Source organism: Danio rerio, chromosome 20, assembly GCF_052040795.2.
Source record: "Danio rerio strain M-AB ecotype USA chromosome 20, GRCz13ab, whole genome shotgun sequence".
NCBI classification, from domain to species: domain Eukaryota; kingdom Metazoa; phylum Chordata; class Actinopteri; order Cypriniformes; family Danionidae; genus Danio; species Danio rerio.
The window spans coordinates 24,384,018-24,403,513 of NC_141040.1; the positions used below are offsets into that span (position 1 = coordinate 24,384,018).

Genomic DNA, 19,496 nt, shown 5'->3' on the forward strand with positions numbered 1-19,496 from the left:
AGTTGCTGTTATAGGTCCATGTACACCATTACTTTTCACCCAAGTAGTGTAAAAACAGTTCATAATAATTCTAACTAAAAATAAGTCACTGTGCGCATACAGTAGTCTACTGCCTACTGATGACAAAATCGGTGCCGCATGCGCTGTATACATAGTATACTTTGGGCTTAAAGGGTTAGTTCCCCCAAAAATTTTAATTATCCCATGATTTACTCACCCTTGAGGCATCCTAGGATTATATGACTTTCTTTGTTCAGTTGAATTCATATTTATGTCAATTGATATTTATTTCGATAGCTCTTTTATGTAGATTGTGTCAAACCAGTTTAACATATTTCAGTGAATTGAAACTGCTTCAATCCAGTTTTCACAGTTAAAGTTCAGTTGATTCCAGTCCAAGTAATTTAGAAAATTATTTTGGGCTTTTCCAGCTCTACAAAGGCAAAGGGCAGCTGTCCAAAAGAAATCCAATAAAACACATCTATTCATGAAATATTAATAAAAAAAAAATTCATATAGTTCTGAGGGTTAAATAAAGGTCAATGAAAATATTCATGTTTAAAATCATTTTGTATAATGTCCGGGAAGCGGTGGTTATCGTCGTCTTCTCCTTCTTTTGCGATGTAGACAAAACTATTATTATTTTAATATCTTGGGTGTGAAACATATATGCAGTTGAAATAAATGTGGAAACACAGTGAAAAGTCAGGACATGTTCATTTCAAAAATGTAAATTCCATGATCATTTATTTATTCTCCATTTGTTTCAGACCAGTTTCAGTTTCTTTTTTTTCTGTTAAACACAAAAGAAGACTTTTTAAAGAATGTAGAAAATGTTTTGACTCCCATGGTATTCCTTTTGTTTCTTGAGTTAAATAAGGATTAGTTGTGAGACCTGGGATTCTGCCTTGATTAGATTTAGATCAGTTTTCTGCTCAAACGTAAATTTAGATTTTTTGTCCATCCTGATTTCACAAGAAAACGTAAGTATTTCACGTTTTGTCTAGGGGGGAGGGGGGTTTCTTCCAGACCAAGTTAGTTGTAGAAAGGAAATAAGGATATATATAGTGACTTGGGATCCTTTAATTGAAGGATCATGATGAGTGAATGTGGGCCAGCTCGGTCAATCGCGAGCACATGCTCCTCTCACAATTAAGCTGTGGTCACATTAGAGTTTGAGCATGCGAAATTCTTACGTGCGACGCTGCAAAAAGGGGCAGGATTAAACAAGCTTATTAGAAATTTTTAAAAGTGAGCAATTGCTTCATGTTTTAAATTTCTGACCAGAGATGTCATGTTTTGATCCTCGATTCTTCTCACGCAGTCAAGTGATGGGATTTCGCAGGTCAGAGTTCACCAAGCTTGAACTTTGCACCGCAGCAACCTGCGAAACTTGATGCATGACCCGGTGTTTCCGGTCTGACGCATTCACGTGTGTATGAATGGAAGTCTATGGGAGGAAAACCCCAGTGTGACCGCAGCTTTAAGCTGCAGTCACAATTGAGTTTGTTAATGCGAAATTCTGTTGTGCAGCGCTGTGAAAAGGGGCGGGAAAAAACAAGATTATTAGGGATTAAAAAAGCGAGCGATTGCTGTATGTTTTAAATTTCTGTCCAGAAAGGTCATGTTTTGATCCTCGATTGGTCTCACGCAGTCAAGTGATGCGATTTTGGAGGTCAGAGTTCACCAAGCTTGAACTTTGCACCGCAGCAACCTGCGAAACTTAACACATGACCCTGCGCTTCCGGTCTGACGCATTCGCGTGCATATGAATGGAAGTCTATAGGAAAAGCCCAGTGTGACCGTAGCTTGTTTAAATTTAAACTTCACTTAGTGGCTAATTCATATGATTTTAAAAAGAAGGCATGGCACCCAACTCTGCCCCTAAACCAAACCCTTATTAGGGGATGAGCAAATCTTTCTAAATTGTACGCATGGGATAAGAGTTAGCCACTAAATCAAAAAGTGATGAATTGCAGTGAGACTGTTGGATTTGTTACATATTTCTCATAAAGTTCCCGTTCTTTTTCCCCAGCCTTTTTTGGGCTCTGCAGATATATATCCTTTTAATGGCCAACTAATAATACTAATAATAAAGTAATAATAAAATAAAAATACATTTTTAATAAAATAAAATAAATATAAAACTATAACATTATTTTTATTTTTTCCAGTAAAAAATAATTATATTTTAAAACATATAGTGTGTATCTGCCATAAAAGTCAGTGGCTTCAAAATTCTTCAAAATATTTTCTTTAGTGTTCAACCAAAAAAGAAACTCAAACAGGCTTTTAACCACCTGAGGGTGAATAAATAGCGAGTAAAAGAACATTTTTGGGTGAATTACCCCTTTTAATACTGCAGACAATTTACGTTTCAGAAGGAGCTCAAGAGCGCCCCCCTTATTCCCTCGAATGCACTTTCTGATGCAGGCTCTTCTACCTAATAATCAATGCAGCATTACATAAGCAAAGTGGATTCAGAGTAGAACCGCAAGGGCTCAAAACACCATTTAGGACAGAATCGTAAACAGCAGGGCTTTAAAAAGCATATCATGTAATACATACAGTACAATCTCCAAGTTTGTCCACATTTTACCTCAAGTCTAACCAGTATTAGAGTTAAAGGATACATTTATGCCCTATAGACTTATGGTGTCCCATATAGAGCAGAGGAGTGATTAAACACAGCCATTAATTACTGCTAACTTTTGAATCTCTTTTCATCTCATTGTTGTTATCCATAATGTTTCCTTCACTGTTTTACAAGGGCCAGGCGGTGGTTATCTTTTATATTCATCTTGAGGCTGTTTGGGATGTCATAGCATGTGACGCGTCTTTAAAAGAGCTTTCATTATTGTCAGCAGAGAAATGTTGTTTGCCTTGTGTCTTTCTGGAGCCCTGTCCCATGCCAAGATTGGTGTCATCCTTGTTAGCGTGTGTAGTGTGTAAGGATATTAGTCACAGGCGGACTGAAATATCTCTTTGTTTTAAGAGTATGATCTGTTGATTTCAAGAAGAGGCTGTGTGTTTACAATGGTGCGTGACCCTAAAATATAGCAGGGTTGCTGTATTTTAATATAGTACATAGAAATAGTCGGTACATATGCACTGCATGTGCTGTATGTTATGTTTTGTAGTTTGGATGGGTCATACAAGGATGACTTGCGAGAATTTGTTTGGAATTAAGTGTGTGTAGGTTTAGTTTGTACACTGTCATACTGAAGTGATATAAACCCAACAAGTCTCTTTTTTTTTTTTTTTCTGACGTTAAAATAGGATCCAAATTCCATTGGTTCTGAGGCTCTCCGCTCTCCGTTGGAGTGCGGTTTTCTCCACCGAATTGATTGACAGGCGCCATGTTTTTATAATAATATATATACACTAGGCATGGGACGATAACCATTTTCAAGGTAAACCGTGGTTTGGAAAAGTCAAGGTTTTAAAACCTCCAAAATTTTCCTGCAATACCATTCCTACGGTATGTGTAAATTTTTTTTGTTTGTTTTTTAGGACAACAGTATCTCCAGCTGAAAATATATACAAAGATGCCATTTTAAATTGTAAAAACAATATATGTTTTTGAAATAAATAAAGACAGCAGAAGTCAATAATTTATTTGAATTATTTAGCCTGACATGTTTACGGTTCCAAAATATTTGAAATGTTTCTTAAAATAAAATATTTTGTGTTCAAAGAGAAAAAAGTTTTTGTGTTTTACCCAGGCATTTAAAAAGAAAATATTTTAGAGCTGGAACCACAATACCGCAAAACCGTGAAATCGTGATATTTTTATCCAAGTTTATCATACCGTCAGAATTTTATACCGGCCCATGCCTAGTATGAATATATACACATAAAATATTTGTTATAAGTCTCTGTGATTTTTATAAGTTTTACAAGTTTAAAATGTTTTTTTATTTTTTTAAACAGAGCATGTTTGTAATAAAGACAGTAAAATCGGTAAATAATTTTAACCGCTTTAATCATCACAGCCACGTGGTGTCAGTAAATGCTAATATGTGTGTGTGTACTGCAAATGACATCATTTCAGAAAGGCTTGTAAAAAATTTCATGTCAGTAGTTTTATGTAATTTTATTTTTCCAGTTAAATACCTGAACATTCTTAAGTTCAATGAATAAACAACGTTGTTTACATTATTTTTTAGTTATTTAATTGCATTTATTTACTACGCTATAGGGCTGCACGGTGGCGCAGTGCAGCATGTTTGCCTCATAACAAGAAGGTTGCTGGTTCGAGCCTTGACTGGGTCAGTTGATGTTTCTTTGTGGAGTTTGCATGTTCTCCACGTGTTCATGTGATTTTCCTCTGGGTGCTCCGGTTTCACCCACAGTCCAAAAACATGTGCTATAGGTGAATTGGGTAAGCTAAATGTATGTGTCCATAGTGTATGTGTGTGTATGAATGTTTTCCAGTGATGAGTCGCAGCTGGAAGGGCATCCGCTACATAAAACATATGCTAGATAAGTTGCTGGTTCTTCCGCTGTGGCGACCCCAGATTAATAAAGGGACTTAGCTGAAAATAAAATGAATGAATACTATGCTGTAAATAATAATAATAATAATAATAATAATAATTATTATTATTATTATAGAATCTCAAACAAAAAAATCCAGATTTGTCTAATAAGGCATCCAAAATAAACTAAAATCATGATATATTTTCAAAATCAGTTTTTTCTTTAAACTATTTTCAGGAAGTCATTCAAAAACAAGAGGATCAAGAGGATGATTTGCATTGCAGTCACACAGCGGCAGCTATATTTAGCCATTCTTCCCCCCCAGGGACCAGACCGTTGTGAGCTATTGTCCTTTAGCTTGATAAAAAGCAAAGGTCCTGCATGAGCGAGGGCCAATGTTCTGTTGTTGTCAGCGGTGGGGTGTTTCTTCGGTGCTTCTTGTGCGTCTGTCATATTAGTGTTTCCTCCTGTTTCCCATCCCCCATCATTTCATCAGCACCTTATTACTCTGTCTGGCAGGCAGGCGGCATCGCTATGGCAACTGCATCACTGCTCACTCCACTGCGCCCATCTCTCCAGTTTCCGTGGTGACCGTGCTCGACTGGCAGCTCCACGCCAACACATTTTTATACCGGGTTCACCGTAATGACCCCATAAACAAGTGCGTGTCCATGCATGTTGGGAAGGAGTGGGAGCAAATGTGCGTTGAGTTCCATCTGAAAATAAATATGATGATTTAATGAGAAATACACTTCACCACCTTGCAATTATTAGGGTTCTGTCTTTATTCTGTTGATGTTGCAGCAAACATAATGGTCTTGTATACATCAAGGTGCTAGACCACTTAAATAATACTTAAACAAATATGATAAAGATTTGTTTTAAAACATGAAATTAGTGTAGAGTGTGTATTGACGTTAGACGTATTAGAATGTCGAGTTTTGGTTTATTTAATATTTTAGGAAAATATATATGTATTGTTGTTAAAGATAAGCATAAAGAGCAATACTAGCTGTTAATATTAATGCTGCCAAAACTAATACCATAGAGCAGATTTTAGGTTAAAAATATTGTGGGTAAATTTACATTTTAATTTAGGAGTTGTGTATTGAACCTTTAAGGCTATATATTGTAAAATTTCAAATGAAAAGACATATTAAGACTTTAAAAAGGAAAGAATATGTTTTCGTTGATAAGTAAATTTAAAATTCACTAACTATATCAAATATATATTTTTTAAATGATTTACATTAAAAATGTTTCATCTATTTTAAACTCTACAATAATTACCAAACAATAAAAATATAAGCTTGTCATAAAATGCATGGAAATCATCACTTTTTTTATAAATGAATGCTGAGATGTTTATGAGCTGTGCCTTTTAAAATGTAGAATAACATAATATTTTGCTCCAATTTTTTAAGGAAGTTTTTTTTGTAAAATAAAAGGTCTCAAAATGTACACAGCCCCTTGTGTTGTAATGTAGTATATATATATATATATATATATATATATATATATATATATATATATATATATATATATATATATATATACACACACACACACACACACAGTTGTAGTCTGAATTATTAGCCCCTCTGTTTTTTTCCCCGATGGTCAAAACAATGGTTTGTTCTGTAGACTAATAATAAAAAAGTTAGTTTAAAGGGGCTAATAATTTTGTCCTTAAAATGGTGTTTAAAAAATTAGAAACTGCTTTTATTCTAGCCGAAATAAAACACATTTTACACATTTATCAGACATACTGTAAAAATGTCCTTGCTCTGCTAAACATCATTTGATAAATATTTAAAATACCAAAAAAAAATTCAAAGAGGGGCTAATAATTGTGACTTCAACTGTATATATATATATATATATATATATATATATATATATATATATATATATATATATATATATATATATATAGCTGAAGTCAGACTTATTAGCCCCTCTTTGAATTTTCCAAATGATGGAAAATTGAAAAAATTCAAAGAGGGGCTAATTATATATATATATATATATATATATATATATATATATATATATATATATATATAGCTGAAGTCAGACTTATTAGCCCCTCTTTGAATTTTCCAAATGATGGAAAATTGAAAAAATTCAAAGAGGGGCTAATTATATATATATATATATATATATATATATATATATATATATATATATATATATATATATGTATATACTTTAAGCTATATATTTTTCTATAGTCAACAGAACAAACCATCGTTATACAATAACTATACCCTAACCTGCCTAGTTAACCTACCTAGTTAACCTAGCTAGTGTCTTGAAAAATATCTAATAAAATATTATTTACTGTCATCATGGCAAAGATAAAATAAATCAGTTATTAGAAATGAGTTATTAAAACTGTTATTTTTAGAAATGTGTTGAAAAAATCTCTCTGTAAACTGAAATTGTGGAAAAAATAAATGGGGCTAATAATTCTGACTTCAAATGTAAATAGTTTTAAAAAAAGTTTAAATAAGAATAAGACTGTGACTAAAACATTTTTGACAAATTGTCAGAGAGAACCTTATAATTTCAAGATGCTGATTTGTTTTTGTGTATAGAAAAGAACAGAATGTTGATCACTGCCTATAATGAGCTGTCAAATTGTAGTAACTATAAATTATTTTTGGCTCATAAACCTTTACATACTGTCCACCAGACCTTCATGACACTAAGAATTCCACTAAGCACAAGGATATTTGAAAGATTATAGTGCTAGTTTAGGAAAAAGACCTAACTTAGTGTAACCTAAATTAATGTTCTAGTTTTTAGGCTCTTTATGGCACTGAGTAGAAAATGATCACAGGGCTCTGTCTAGACCGTGAAGCTCTACTTAGCTCAGATACACACCTGTGATCAGAGCGTGATGATGCTGTGAAGTTGTAATTAAAACCAGATAATTGGGCTTGATTTTTGAGTCTTTTTTGTTCAGATTCTTAGATTGGGTGGAAAACAATGACCAGAGGGAAAATCTTTGGGGGGTGATTGTGTCAAAACAGCATTGAAAACAGAAACCTATGTGCTTGTTTATGTTAATTACAAAAAAATAACAATAAATAAAAAATAGCCAATTTACCTGAACTCAGGTCATCCAAGATGTTCAGCGAGTGACTTTTCTCTTCAGTAGAACATTGAAGATTAGTTTTAGCTGAAACTGTTGTCCTTTGGTAATTCATAAAATGCACCTCAATGCCACTTTGGCAGTAAAAAACTACAGTTTACTATAAATATAGGCATAATAAAATTAATAATTTGGCTCCTAATGACACATTGATTCATAAACAACTGATGCAGGAAAATTTTAAGTGGACTAAAGTATGGTTTACAACTGCTAGAACCAAAACATAATAAACCACTAAAATGTGGGTAAATTAGTTTTCACGCTGAAAATTGCAAATTTAGCCCAAATCTATCATATTGAGACCTATACTCAAATAAAACTGCATATTGTTAACCTTGTGTGTTTATATTGATTAAATGCTTGGTCATTCTTGACATGATCTTTATTGTTCCATCATTTGTCAAGATTTTAACCATGATAAAAAAAGTCTACCATATTAAAAATGTATTTTTATTGGCCTTAAGCACTTATATTAATACTATGCTACAGCGGCCTTGGTCACACTTTGCAAATAAATTAAATCACTTATTGCTAATCTAAGTGAGTGCAACAAAATGCTGATAAATGAAAAAAACATAAAAAGCAAAAAATAATGTCTGAGACAATCTAGTTCACATTATACCGATCTAACACCTAATAAAAAAACATTGGATTTAGATTGACCTTATGTGCTGTAGTTATTAAGCATCATTCGTGCAAGACTGAAATTATGTCAGGTCAATGGACTGTATTAGCAGTGCTATTTAAATTATGATTATGTGTGCAGCACCGTTCAGACATTCTGCTTCAGACAGCATTATTTACATTGCATTAATTACAGAATTACTGTCACATTTGGCCTGGGAGATTAACGATAGACATCACTTTGTCTAACATTAATTGTAACGTTTGAATAGAGGCAAGACACTGGCAGATCTGTGCACCTGGTTCCAGTCTATCTCCAAGGCCAACCTGCTGACACTTGGCCAGAAATTACTGTTTTTCTATGAATATGTGCAGAAAGGCCACAGACAGAGAGGGAAATGAAAGATGAGCATCGCTCTGACAGCACGAGATCAAAATTCTCATGGAGGTTCATTAACATATCACCCCTGAATGCTAATGTTTCTGACCCTAGTTTGGAACATACCGATGAATACAGTGCTCTTTAGTTAAACAGTTAAGTTTTACCATTTTTTTAATCCATCAAGTCAATCTTTAGGTCAGGCAGGAGCACTTTTAGCTTAGCTTAGCATAAATCATTGAATCATATTAGACCATTAGAAATTAAAAATAGAGTTTTAATCATTTTCGTATTTAAAGTAACAATAGTTCTTCTGTAGTTACATTATAAACTTAAACTATGAAAAATTGCTATTTTCTAGGCAAATATGTCATAATAATCAATGAATTGTTGGTGCAGTGCCATGGCTCTAGCAGGCACTATATTACGCCGCACCTAAAAATCTTCCTAATGTAAGTAGCTAAGTAACAGTGCTGTGTAATATCATTGTGCCTGCTGCAGCCATGGTACGGCAGCAAAGTTCCTTGATTATTTTGGAATGAGAGTTTATATAGTTCTTAGACATATTGATCTAGAACACAGGTGTCAAATTCAGTTCCTCGAGGGCCGCAGCTCTGCACAGTTTACTTCCAACCCTAATTAAACTCACTTGCTCAAACTAATTGAGTCCTTCAAGCTTGTTGAAACCTACAGGGAAGTGTGTTGGAGTTGGGTTGGAACTAAAGTGCCGCCCTCCAGTAACTGATTTTAACATTCCTGATCTTGAACATGGCTACTTTTTTATTCAGTCTATGTACACGTTGTGACAATAGAAGAGTTAAGCTTTAAAAAAGAAAATTATCAAAACGTGTTTTACATTTTTTGAGTGAGATACTAATGGTCTAATCTGATTCAATGATTTATGCTAAGCTAAGCTAAAAGTGCTACCATCAGAACTGGAGATCGGCTGAATGGATTAAAAAAAGTGAACTCTTGATGAAAAAACTCTCATTCCAAAAAAAAAAAAAAAAGACAGAAATGTAATGTTTGTCCGAACTCTTTCTTTAACCTCCTGTAGTAGTCTTTATAGGACAGCAAAGTGTTCACATTTCAGAAATTGAAGCAAATGCAGTGGTTTTGACCTGTTATTTCACAATTAATATTTTCCAGACACCTTGCTTATTTAGCATACTTCTTTTTGTCTAATGTGAAGCAGAGACATCCACATATTGGGACGCAGAGCTTCTGTTGACTGCACTCCTGTCTGTTTGTGTAATCATTTATAATTGTGTTAACTCAGCGCTGATTCAGAGTGATTCACTAGTCATTACATCAGCGCCATTCACCGAAAGCTGAATTGAGGATCCTAAAAGCGATCAATGAAAAGCAGATCTGTGGTATATTGTAAACCACTACCTTTCCTGGTTTTGATCCCATGTAAGCCTTGGGTGATTGTTGAAGAACCATCTAATTGCGGGTATTTGATCTAACCACAGTTGCTTGAGTTGACTGAGATTGTTGCAGCTGGCACTGGTTTTGCATTGGGTTTTGGTGCAGGTTATAGAGACAAGTTGAAGTATCTGAATCTGGTTTAGAACATAAAGTTGGTAAAAGGAACGTTTTTTTACAACAATTGTAGCATTTTTGAATCCATTGAGCCGATCTCCGGGTCTGATGGAGCACTTTTAGCTTAGCTTAGCATAAATCATTGAATCAGATTAGACCATTAGCCAAAAAAATCTAAATAAAGCATTATTACAATAAGATTACATTTCTTTGAATCAGTTGTTGAGAAAGACAGAGATACTAACAAGGCAGTTTAGATATTAAATGTGCAATTTGCCAAATCTTGGAAAATGTTATGATTAGCCTCATAGCACTGAAAGCCAATGTCCCACTCTTCAAATCGGTATCCAAAGCCACACCTCCTGAATGCTTCGACATTCGAACATGTATCGACAACATCACTGCAAAACACAACGTAACATTCACCAAGGATAAAAATTTATAGTACAGTTAGTTATCACCAATACCTAATATATGAAATGAAGGTAGGTTGTTGATGTTTTTAAAATTGTAATCCTTGCGCAGAGATATGTAATTACCAACACAATCTCATGGCAATTCATAACTTTTTGATTTAGTGGTTAATTCATATGAATTCGTACAATCTAATTTGTACAATTTAATACGATTTGCTCATCAACCAATGACGTTTGGGGTTAGGTGTGGGGTTAATTGCCACGCCTCCTTTTTAAAATCGTACATTTTCGCACGACTCGTACTCGTACGAATTTGTACAAATTAGCCACTAAACTGAGAAAGCGTAAAATACTTAAGTTTCCTCGTGAGATCAGGCTGGTAATTATACCAACAGGCAGGTAGGACAGCCTATCGTAATGTTTAGACCGAATGTTTTGATTGGATGAACATTTCATGGTCCTGCACCTTCATTCATTCATTTGCCTTTGGCTCAGTCTCTTATTTATCTGGGGTTGCCACAGCCGAATGAACCGTCAACTATTCCGGCATATGTTTTACACAGCGGATGCCCTTTCAGCCACAACCCAGTATTGGGAAATACCCATACACTCTCGCATTCTTCACACACACACACACTCATACACTACAGCCAATTTTGTTTATTCAATTCATCTATAGCACATGTCTTTATAGCACAAGTCTCCTCTTAGGTTGCAGTAGCTTCACTGAGATCTTTGTGCTGTCTCGCTGAAAGATAATAGGTGTGATGGATTTGAAGCACTGGTTAGTTATGAAATATAGAGTCGAAGCAGCGCTTTGCAGACACTTTCTGCTTTCAACAGTGACTCTCTTTCACAGTGTTTGTATACTTTAACACAGATGAAGGGGATGATTTGATGCTATTTTTATCATATACAGCAGCTTCAGACGTTTTCATAGAGCAATACACATACACTTCTCGTTTAGTACTTTATGTAACTGCATAATACAGCTGATAATAGAATATAATAGAATAAAACCCAGCATAAGCCTACAACATTTAAAGGAATAGTCCACCCAAAAATAAAACAGGGTAAAGGTTTGGAAGTAAATTTTCACTTTTGGGTCAACTATTTCTTTAAATTCCCTTTTCTGTTGAACGCAAAAGACGATATTTTGAAGAATGTTAGAAAAACAAATACTCTGAAAGTCAGTGGTTATCAGTTTACGGCATATTTAGTCTTATATCATAGTCTTTTGTGTTCAACAGAAGAAAGAATCTTGAACAGGTTTGTGACAAGTAAAGGCTGAGCAAATGATAACACAAAATACTAGGGATGTAACGGTATCAGAATTTCACGGTACGGTAATACCTCGGTATGAATGTCACGGTACGGTATTTATTGAATCATTTACAGGAAAAAACAAAACTTATGAAAATACTCCAAAAAAGTGCCAAAAGTGTCAATGAAATACAAATTAGTCATCTATCTGTAAGCTTTGAAACAGGAACTTCAATTTTAATAACAAAAAATTATTAAACCATGTAAAAAAATAAAGTTTCAATTTAGTATTGTTGAAAACTCATCACATTCAACATTTAATCACTCACTCACTTAGATAGAGATGGCTTTAAAGGAAATTTATCATATAAATATAATCTGGTAAAAGCTGGTATCTCTGGGTATTTACAATGTCCCCTGCAACAGAAAAAAACCCTCTCATTTGGGACTGAGGTTTCTGGGACAAGAGAGATATGACTTGGCCCAGGTTGACAGCAGTGGGTAACGTTGTGCATTGTCTTTCCCCCACTTGAGAGGACAAACCATGAGAGAGATAGAGATCTCATGTCTGCATCAATCTGAACAGTGTTCTGTGTTTCTGCAGTCCCCATGACTGATTAGTCATATTCCCCAACTTGCAGGCACGTGCACACACAGTGCTCAACCTGTGCAGTGCACATGCCCTTTTTAGTCTTGGATAGAAAGTTCCCTTCCAAAATGATCAAAAGTGCCCCCGCGACGCGACATACCCTCCGTCCCCGCTTTACAGTACGCGCGCGACAACACAGCTGATAAGAACTCGCGCGACAACACCGCTATTCAGTACGCGCGCGACAACACCGCTATTCAGTACGCGCGCGGCGACAACACCCGCTTTAGGGTTTTCCAGCTCTTTTTGATCCCCGCTTCTAGCAGCACACTCCATTTCCGCATTACTGGATCTGTAGCGACAACAGACCGCAAGGGATTATGGCCAAGCATGGGCTGATGGGAATTGTAGTTTCCGCTACCTCCCGTTCGCTTCATTCGCCTGAGCAAATTTTCTCAGAAGACCTATAGTTTTACCGAGTCATGCGACTACGGTAATATCGGAAAAAATTAATATTGCGGTATGACGGTATTTACAATACCGTTACATCCCTACAATTTACAGTTTTGGGTTAACTATCCCTTTAACTTCTTAAGGCCCAAGGTGTTTTTTAACATGCATTTTTTATTTCTCTTTGTTATTTGGGCTTATTGGAACCTTATTAGAATAAAAACTAAGTATCATCTTTTGATATGATGTACTTTTAGAGAAAAATGATGTCCATATCATTGTCCATAACACTTTTTCCTGACTGTTTTTAATGCATACATAACATATACATTTTTAACATGTTTTGACAAACAGAGAGTAAAAACAACATTTTTTTTTTCATTTTGGACGGTTAAATATAGTGTTTGAGACATTTTATATGCTGCAAAACAGTTGCAGGATGACACTGTATGTCTGTAACAAAATATAAAACATTCGAAGCATTTTAAATAGCCACTTAAGAGCTAAAATGTGCTGTCCACATATAAAGCCATAGGAGGTTAAATAAGAATAAAGTGGGTCTAAACAGTTTTGTGAGATTTAATTTAAATGGTTTTGTGATGTTAATCTACCGTAGGATTGAGCTACAGTATGCTGCTTAATCTTTAACCTAAGTTTTAAATCACTAAAATAAAACAGAGAGGCTTTCAAGAAGAAGTTCGACTTATAGCTCTCGATCTGAAATCGTGGATGATTAGAATTTGAATTCGAATTGAATTAGAATTTGAGTAGACATCTCAATCGACACTTTACTGTTCTTACTCAAGTGTTTTTTAAAGTCTAAATAAACTGGAAGTTGCTGAGACTTTTATTTCAGGATTTTGCTGTACTTCCAACTTAAACTGAATATTGAATAAGGGTGTGGCTTTCTTTTTTGCAAATCATTCACTCATAGACATAGCAAACTAACGATAAGAGTTAAAGATATTGAGGCTGAAGTTGACAAACTGACATCAATAGAGAAGGACCATTATTGAAATGCAGAAGCAATTGGTCAAACTTTGATTGAAGATTAGTAAAACAATTTTTTTTTCAGTGGATGGACTTACATGGGTTAATTGGTCACCTAAAAATTAAAACATTGTAAAATTAGATTTCACACAGACTTTAATGTTGTTTTTGCCATGACTTCAATAATCATTTTTGGCTCCTCTAACTAATAAACGTAGCTCTAAAACAGACCAGAATCACAATTATTTCATAGACAGTTGATTGTCTAACCATACCTGATGTTCTCTCTGTATCCAGCAATGGAGCTGCTGTACTGGCGGGACCTGAAGAAGAGCGGGCTGGTGTTTGGCAGTTTGCTGCTGATGCTCTTCTCCTTGACTCAGTTCAGTGTGGTTAGTGTGGTGGCTTATCTGGCTCTGGCTTCTCTCTCCGCCACCATCAGCTTCAGAGTCTACAAGTCCGTCCTGCAGGCTGTACAGAAAACAGACGAGGGCCATCCCTTCAAGTATGACTTCTCTCATTGTGTGTTCATGCTGTGCATAGCCATATAATGAGTGTTTAATGCCAATAATTTTATGCCCTGGATACAGAGTGTATCTGGATGTGGAGATGTCACTGTCCCATGATCAGATGCAGAAGTATGCAGAAAACGTCCAGTATTATATCAACAGCACACTGAAAGAGCTGCGCAGACTGTTCCTGGTGCAGGACCTGGTGGATTCGCTAAAGGTTGAAGCCTGCTTTCAGTTTAATCTGCATCAGGAGTTATAATGCATAAAGAAAGAATAACTGCAAAATTAAATACAATCTTATGTTAAAAAAGATATTATTAAACAATATATAATATAATATAATAAACAATTTGTTGCACTATATATATATTTTTTCATTAAAATTTGTTTAGAATATTTGAAATGTTCAATATTAGTTCATCATGTAATATTAAATAAACTTATTTTTGGAAGGAATGTAATAGTAAATGTTTTAATTGTAAGATTAACTCACAGAAACACAGACACACACACAAACATAGAAATATACTTCATAATGTATGTATAAGTGTACAGTGCATCCGGAAAGGATTCATAGCGCATCACTTATTCCGCAATTTTTTATGTTACAACCGGCTCAAAGTTGCAACATTAGAGAGACAATACGGACCAGTTAAATCGAAAAGAGAAATTATTTATTAACAAAAACATTCAATCATTCATTCATTTTCTTGTCGGCTTAGTCCCTTTATTAATCTGGGGTCACCACACCGCCTTAACAAAAACATAACTAACAAAAATATTTAAAGAAATCAAAGTCAGTATAAATGGAAGTTCGTAGTGAAAAGCATGTGTATGGTTGTGAACCGAGCTCATGATCCAAAACAAACTAAAGTAAATCAAAAACTTCAGGCAGGGACGTCCGGCTAATCACGCTTTCCTCATAAAGAATGTTGGATTCTTAATAGGCACCACATAATGGGTCTCAGGTGAGATGACCCATCCACCAATCTGCAATCATGCAGGCTCTACAAATAACAAAACACAAACAACAAACAGGTCCCACATGGGACCTAACATCTCCCCCAATAAAAACAAAAATGAATGCCACAAACAATACCAATAATTTCTATTCAGTTATCAAACCATCTCTTTCCCTTCTTTTTCTCTCTCTAAACCTTAAAACATTAGTACTGCCTACAAAAATTCTTTGGGATGGAAAAAAAAATGTTTAGTACAGCTACAGTTTGACAAACCCCTGCCCCATCTTCTCTTCTCCAGCAAACCCGATCCTGAAAGCATTTAAGGAGAAGAAAAGACCCAACTAGACTACCACCAAACTAAAAACTCACCCACTCAAACAAACACATCACCCAGAATGAGCTCCAGACAAACAGTCAGCAAACAAAACATGTTACAGCCTTATTCCAAAATGGATTAAATTAATTTCTTTCCTTAATATTTTACACACAAAACCCCATAATGACAATGTGAAAAAAATTATTCAAAATAAAAAACCTGAAAAATGACATGTAAACCAGGCACCGCTCATCATCAGGCTAATACCATCCATAAAGTGCTGTGGGGATGTTTTTCAGGAACTGGAAGACTAGTCAGGATAGAGGGAAAGTTGAATGCAGCAATGTACAGAGACATCCTGAATGAAAACCTGCTTTAGAGTGCTCTTGACCTCAGACTGAGGTGACGGTTCATCTTCCAGCAGGACAATGACCCAAAGCACACTGTCAATATATCAATGGAGTGGCTTCACAACAACTCTGGGAATGTCCTTGAATGGCCCAACCAGAGCCCAGATCCAAATCCTATTAAACATCTTGGGAGAGATCTTAAAATGGCTGTACACCGTCGCTTTTCATCCAACCTGATAGAGCTTGAGAAGTACTGCAAAGGGGAATGGGCAAAAATTACCAAAGAGAGGTGTGCCAAGCTTGTGGCATCATATTCAAAAACCCTTGAGGCTGTAATTGCTGCCAAAGGTGCATCAACAAAGTATTCAGCAAAGGCTGTGTGAATACTTACAGTATGTACATGTGATTTTTCAGGTTTTTTATTTTTAATAAATTTGCAACAATTTAAAAAATTATTTTTTCCACATTGTCATTATGGGGTAGTGTGTGTAGAGATTTAAGGAAATAAATTAATTCAATCCATTTTGGAATAAGGCTGTAATGTAAAAAATGTGGAAAAAGTGAAGCGCTATGAAGCTCTTGAGATGCACTGTAAATATACTTCTACAGTGTGCTGGCACAGAAATGCATCATAAATGATATGATACCTGGATATATACTGTGTATGTGCGTAAATGAAGTTTGTGCTTGTGCTTATTTCACTCTAGTTTGCAGTCCTGATGTGGTTGTTGACCTATGTTGGAGCTCTATTCAACGGCCTCACTCTTCTTATTATGGGTGAGAAGCATTTGGTTCCATATATACCTGCAATTTGACATTTAAATGGTTTCTTTTGTCTTGTCTTCTAACATTTGTGCTGCCTCTTTCTTCAGTGGTGGTGTGCATGTTCTCAATGCCTGTGGTCTATGAGAAATACCAGGTCAGAGTGGCACCTTTGTCACCATGACAGCAGCATTATGTATTATTCATAAGCAGCATGACCACAGTGACTCATATTTATAATCTTTCTTTGTCTCCAGGCACAGATCGATCAGTATGTGGACCTAATAAGGACCCAAGTCAACTCTGTGGTAGCAAAGTAAGCAGTCCTTTTAAGAATATAGAATAAGAGGAATTATGTTTCATCATCAATGCTAAAGTTTTATTTTTGATAAAAACATGTTGTCTCATTTTTTCATGGAATGAGATTTTTTTAAATGATCACAATAATTGGATTTTGTCTTAATATAAATATTTTAACATCATGAATGTCTTCACTAGCTGGGTTTTTATCAGCCTGTGTTAATGCGCATTTTGAAGTATCGCATAAAAGGAAGTGATGGAAATGGCAAATTTTGAATACAAATAATTCTCAAAATATGAAGTGGTTTTGGAATTGTGCAAAAAAGGGTTAAACAAATAAGGATATTGAGGAATGTAAATCCATTTGCCAAATAAACTCTGATGTAGCAGAAATTACACCCATGTGATTAATCATTGGCCTCTACTGTGAATAAAATTATTAATTCAAAAACTCTCCTGAATATACACAACATGAAAAGAAGAACTAAAAACAGCTCTTGTTATATTAAGAATTTTTATATGTAAACAATTTATACAACTTGTAATTACAACATGGCTTGAAATGACAAACATATATACAGATGTGGCTACTGAGAATGTGCAAGTTAATGAACGTGACCCCATGCAATGCTGCAGTACTGCGCGGTATAGCACGAAATGATCTAACACAAGAAAGACACGACCAGCAGGGGGCAGTTATGTAACATACATGTAAACATACTGAACTGATGTACTGTATCAGTTATGAGTATCATGAGTTTTTTTATAATGGTTTGTTCTCTGAGAACTACATTTTCAAAATGTTGTGGATCAACTAACAATCAGGATCCAAAAACGTAGCTCTGACTAGCCTCCAACTTTCACTAGAAGCATAAAAATAAATGCCTCAATAAAAATATAATGAAAATAATTTCACCGCGAGCAAATTAACTCCTGAACTTTATTTTTCAGAACTTTATTTCAGCTTATGCATTTAAATCGTGCTGCGCTCTCTGTGTTCTGCGCATTATGAGTCGCGCAGCAGCGTGTGGAGTCTCACTGTACCTGCAAAAAGGTATATGGAGTAAACAACTAAATGAGGCACAGGTGAACCTAATAATTAATACGGCAACTAACAAGGATTAATCTGGAACTAAACTTAGTTGAAGCACAAAAACATAACACACAAAACTGATCATAATCCTGACAATGATATAATGTTTCTTTATTTATTTATTTTTTGCAGGATCCAGGAGAAGGTTCCTGGGACCAAACGAAAAGCTGAATAAGCCCTACAGGGAGGAGGGAGTGATCTGCTGACCATCCCGTCACAGGAAAAGCTGAATGATTTCTCTTTGTACACACGAACACAGATATATGCACGCACACACACACACACACACACACACACACACACACACACACACACACACACACACACAAACACACACCAGACACAAGACACACACAAACATCACTGGAACATAGTTCTACTTTGTACACATTGTGACGTCTAGAGCAATGGCAAAGCTGTGCAGGAGAAGTCCCATCCATGCCTTGTAAACAGAAAAAAGAAATTAAGAAAAAAAGCAAAACATGCATTTGTCAAAACTGGATCTAGTCAGAACTATTCGATGAATTGTAGTAACTTACTATGTAACCTAAGACTATATTATTCAAATCAGGCGAAAAGGCTAGATGTGACTTTCTTTTTTTTTATGTGTTGCTCATAAAGTGCATGAAGTCAAGAGTCTCAAGTGCTGATGAATTCTCTTTTTCTCTTTTTTAAAGTTTGTGTGCTTTCTCAGCTGTGCTGAAATCTCAGTAGTTTGTAAAGGATCTCTCCAGCTTTTTTGCTCTCCAGTGACACTCTCATCTTGGACAAAAACAGCAACAAAAAAGCTTTTTGTGTGTATGGTGTTGGGTGGGGCTGTTTTGCTTCCGTCACTATATCTGCAAACATGATTAACATAACCGTCATGTCAGCTAGACGCATGGATCTGCCGAGGTTCATGATTTCTGGGCACAAACGTAACTATTTAGCAATGTTCTGATTAGATATGGTCAGCTCACTTGTACCATTACAGTATTTTCCCTTTTTGTTGTAGGACTCCGCTACAGAGATTCATGTTTAGGTGCTGTCATCTTATTTCTTTTTTGAAAATGATTCAAACAAAAGAGAGGGAGGAGAAGGAAGCTTCAGTGAGTGATTGCCAGCAAGAATCTGTCAATCTTTGTACTCTGTAACTAAGTGTTGTTCATTCTTTTAGCCATTGACTCTTAACTATTTGCACTTAAGATGTACTCAATACTGAATGCTGAAAATAAATGTTCTTAAATGTATTCACTGTTCTGGTAATTCATCTTTATACTACAGTTCTGTCTGGTTCTTGAATCTGATTGGCTGATGGCCTTGT

General features: G+C 35.3%; 1 protein-coding gene across 4 annotated transcripts in view; it reads left to right on the top strand.

The window, feature by feature from the left end:
- The window catches only part of rtn1b (reticulon 1b), a 58,155-nt gene extending 38,733 nt beyond the window's left edge, over positions 1 to 19,422 (top strand). For all 4 annotated transcript variants that reach the window (NM_001328271.2, NM_001328270.2, XM_087296417.1 and 1 more), the window contains 6 exon segments: positions 14,196 to 14,403; positions 14,489 to 14,627; positions 16,746 to 16,815; positions 16,911 to 16,957; positions 17,058 to 17,116; positions 18,326 to 19,422. In NM_001328271.2, coding sequence (NP_001315200.1) covers positions 14,196 to 14,403; positions 14,489 to 14,627; positions 16,746 to 16,815; positions 16,911 to 16,957; positions 17,058 to 17,116; positions 18,326 to 18,368 — 566 coding nt within the window. In that variant the 3' untranslated portion in view covers positions 18,369 to 19,422.
- The last annotated feature ends 74 nt before the right edge of the window (positions 19,423 to 19,496 follow it).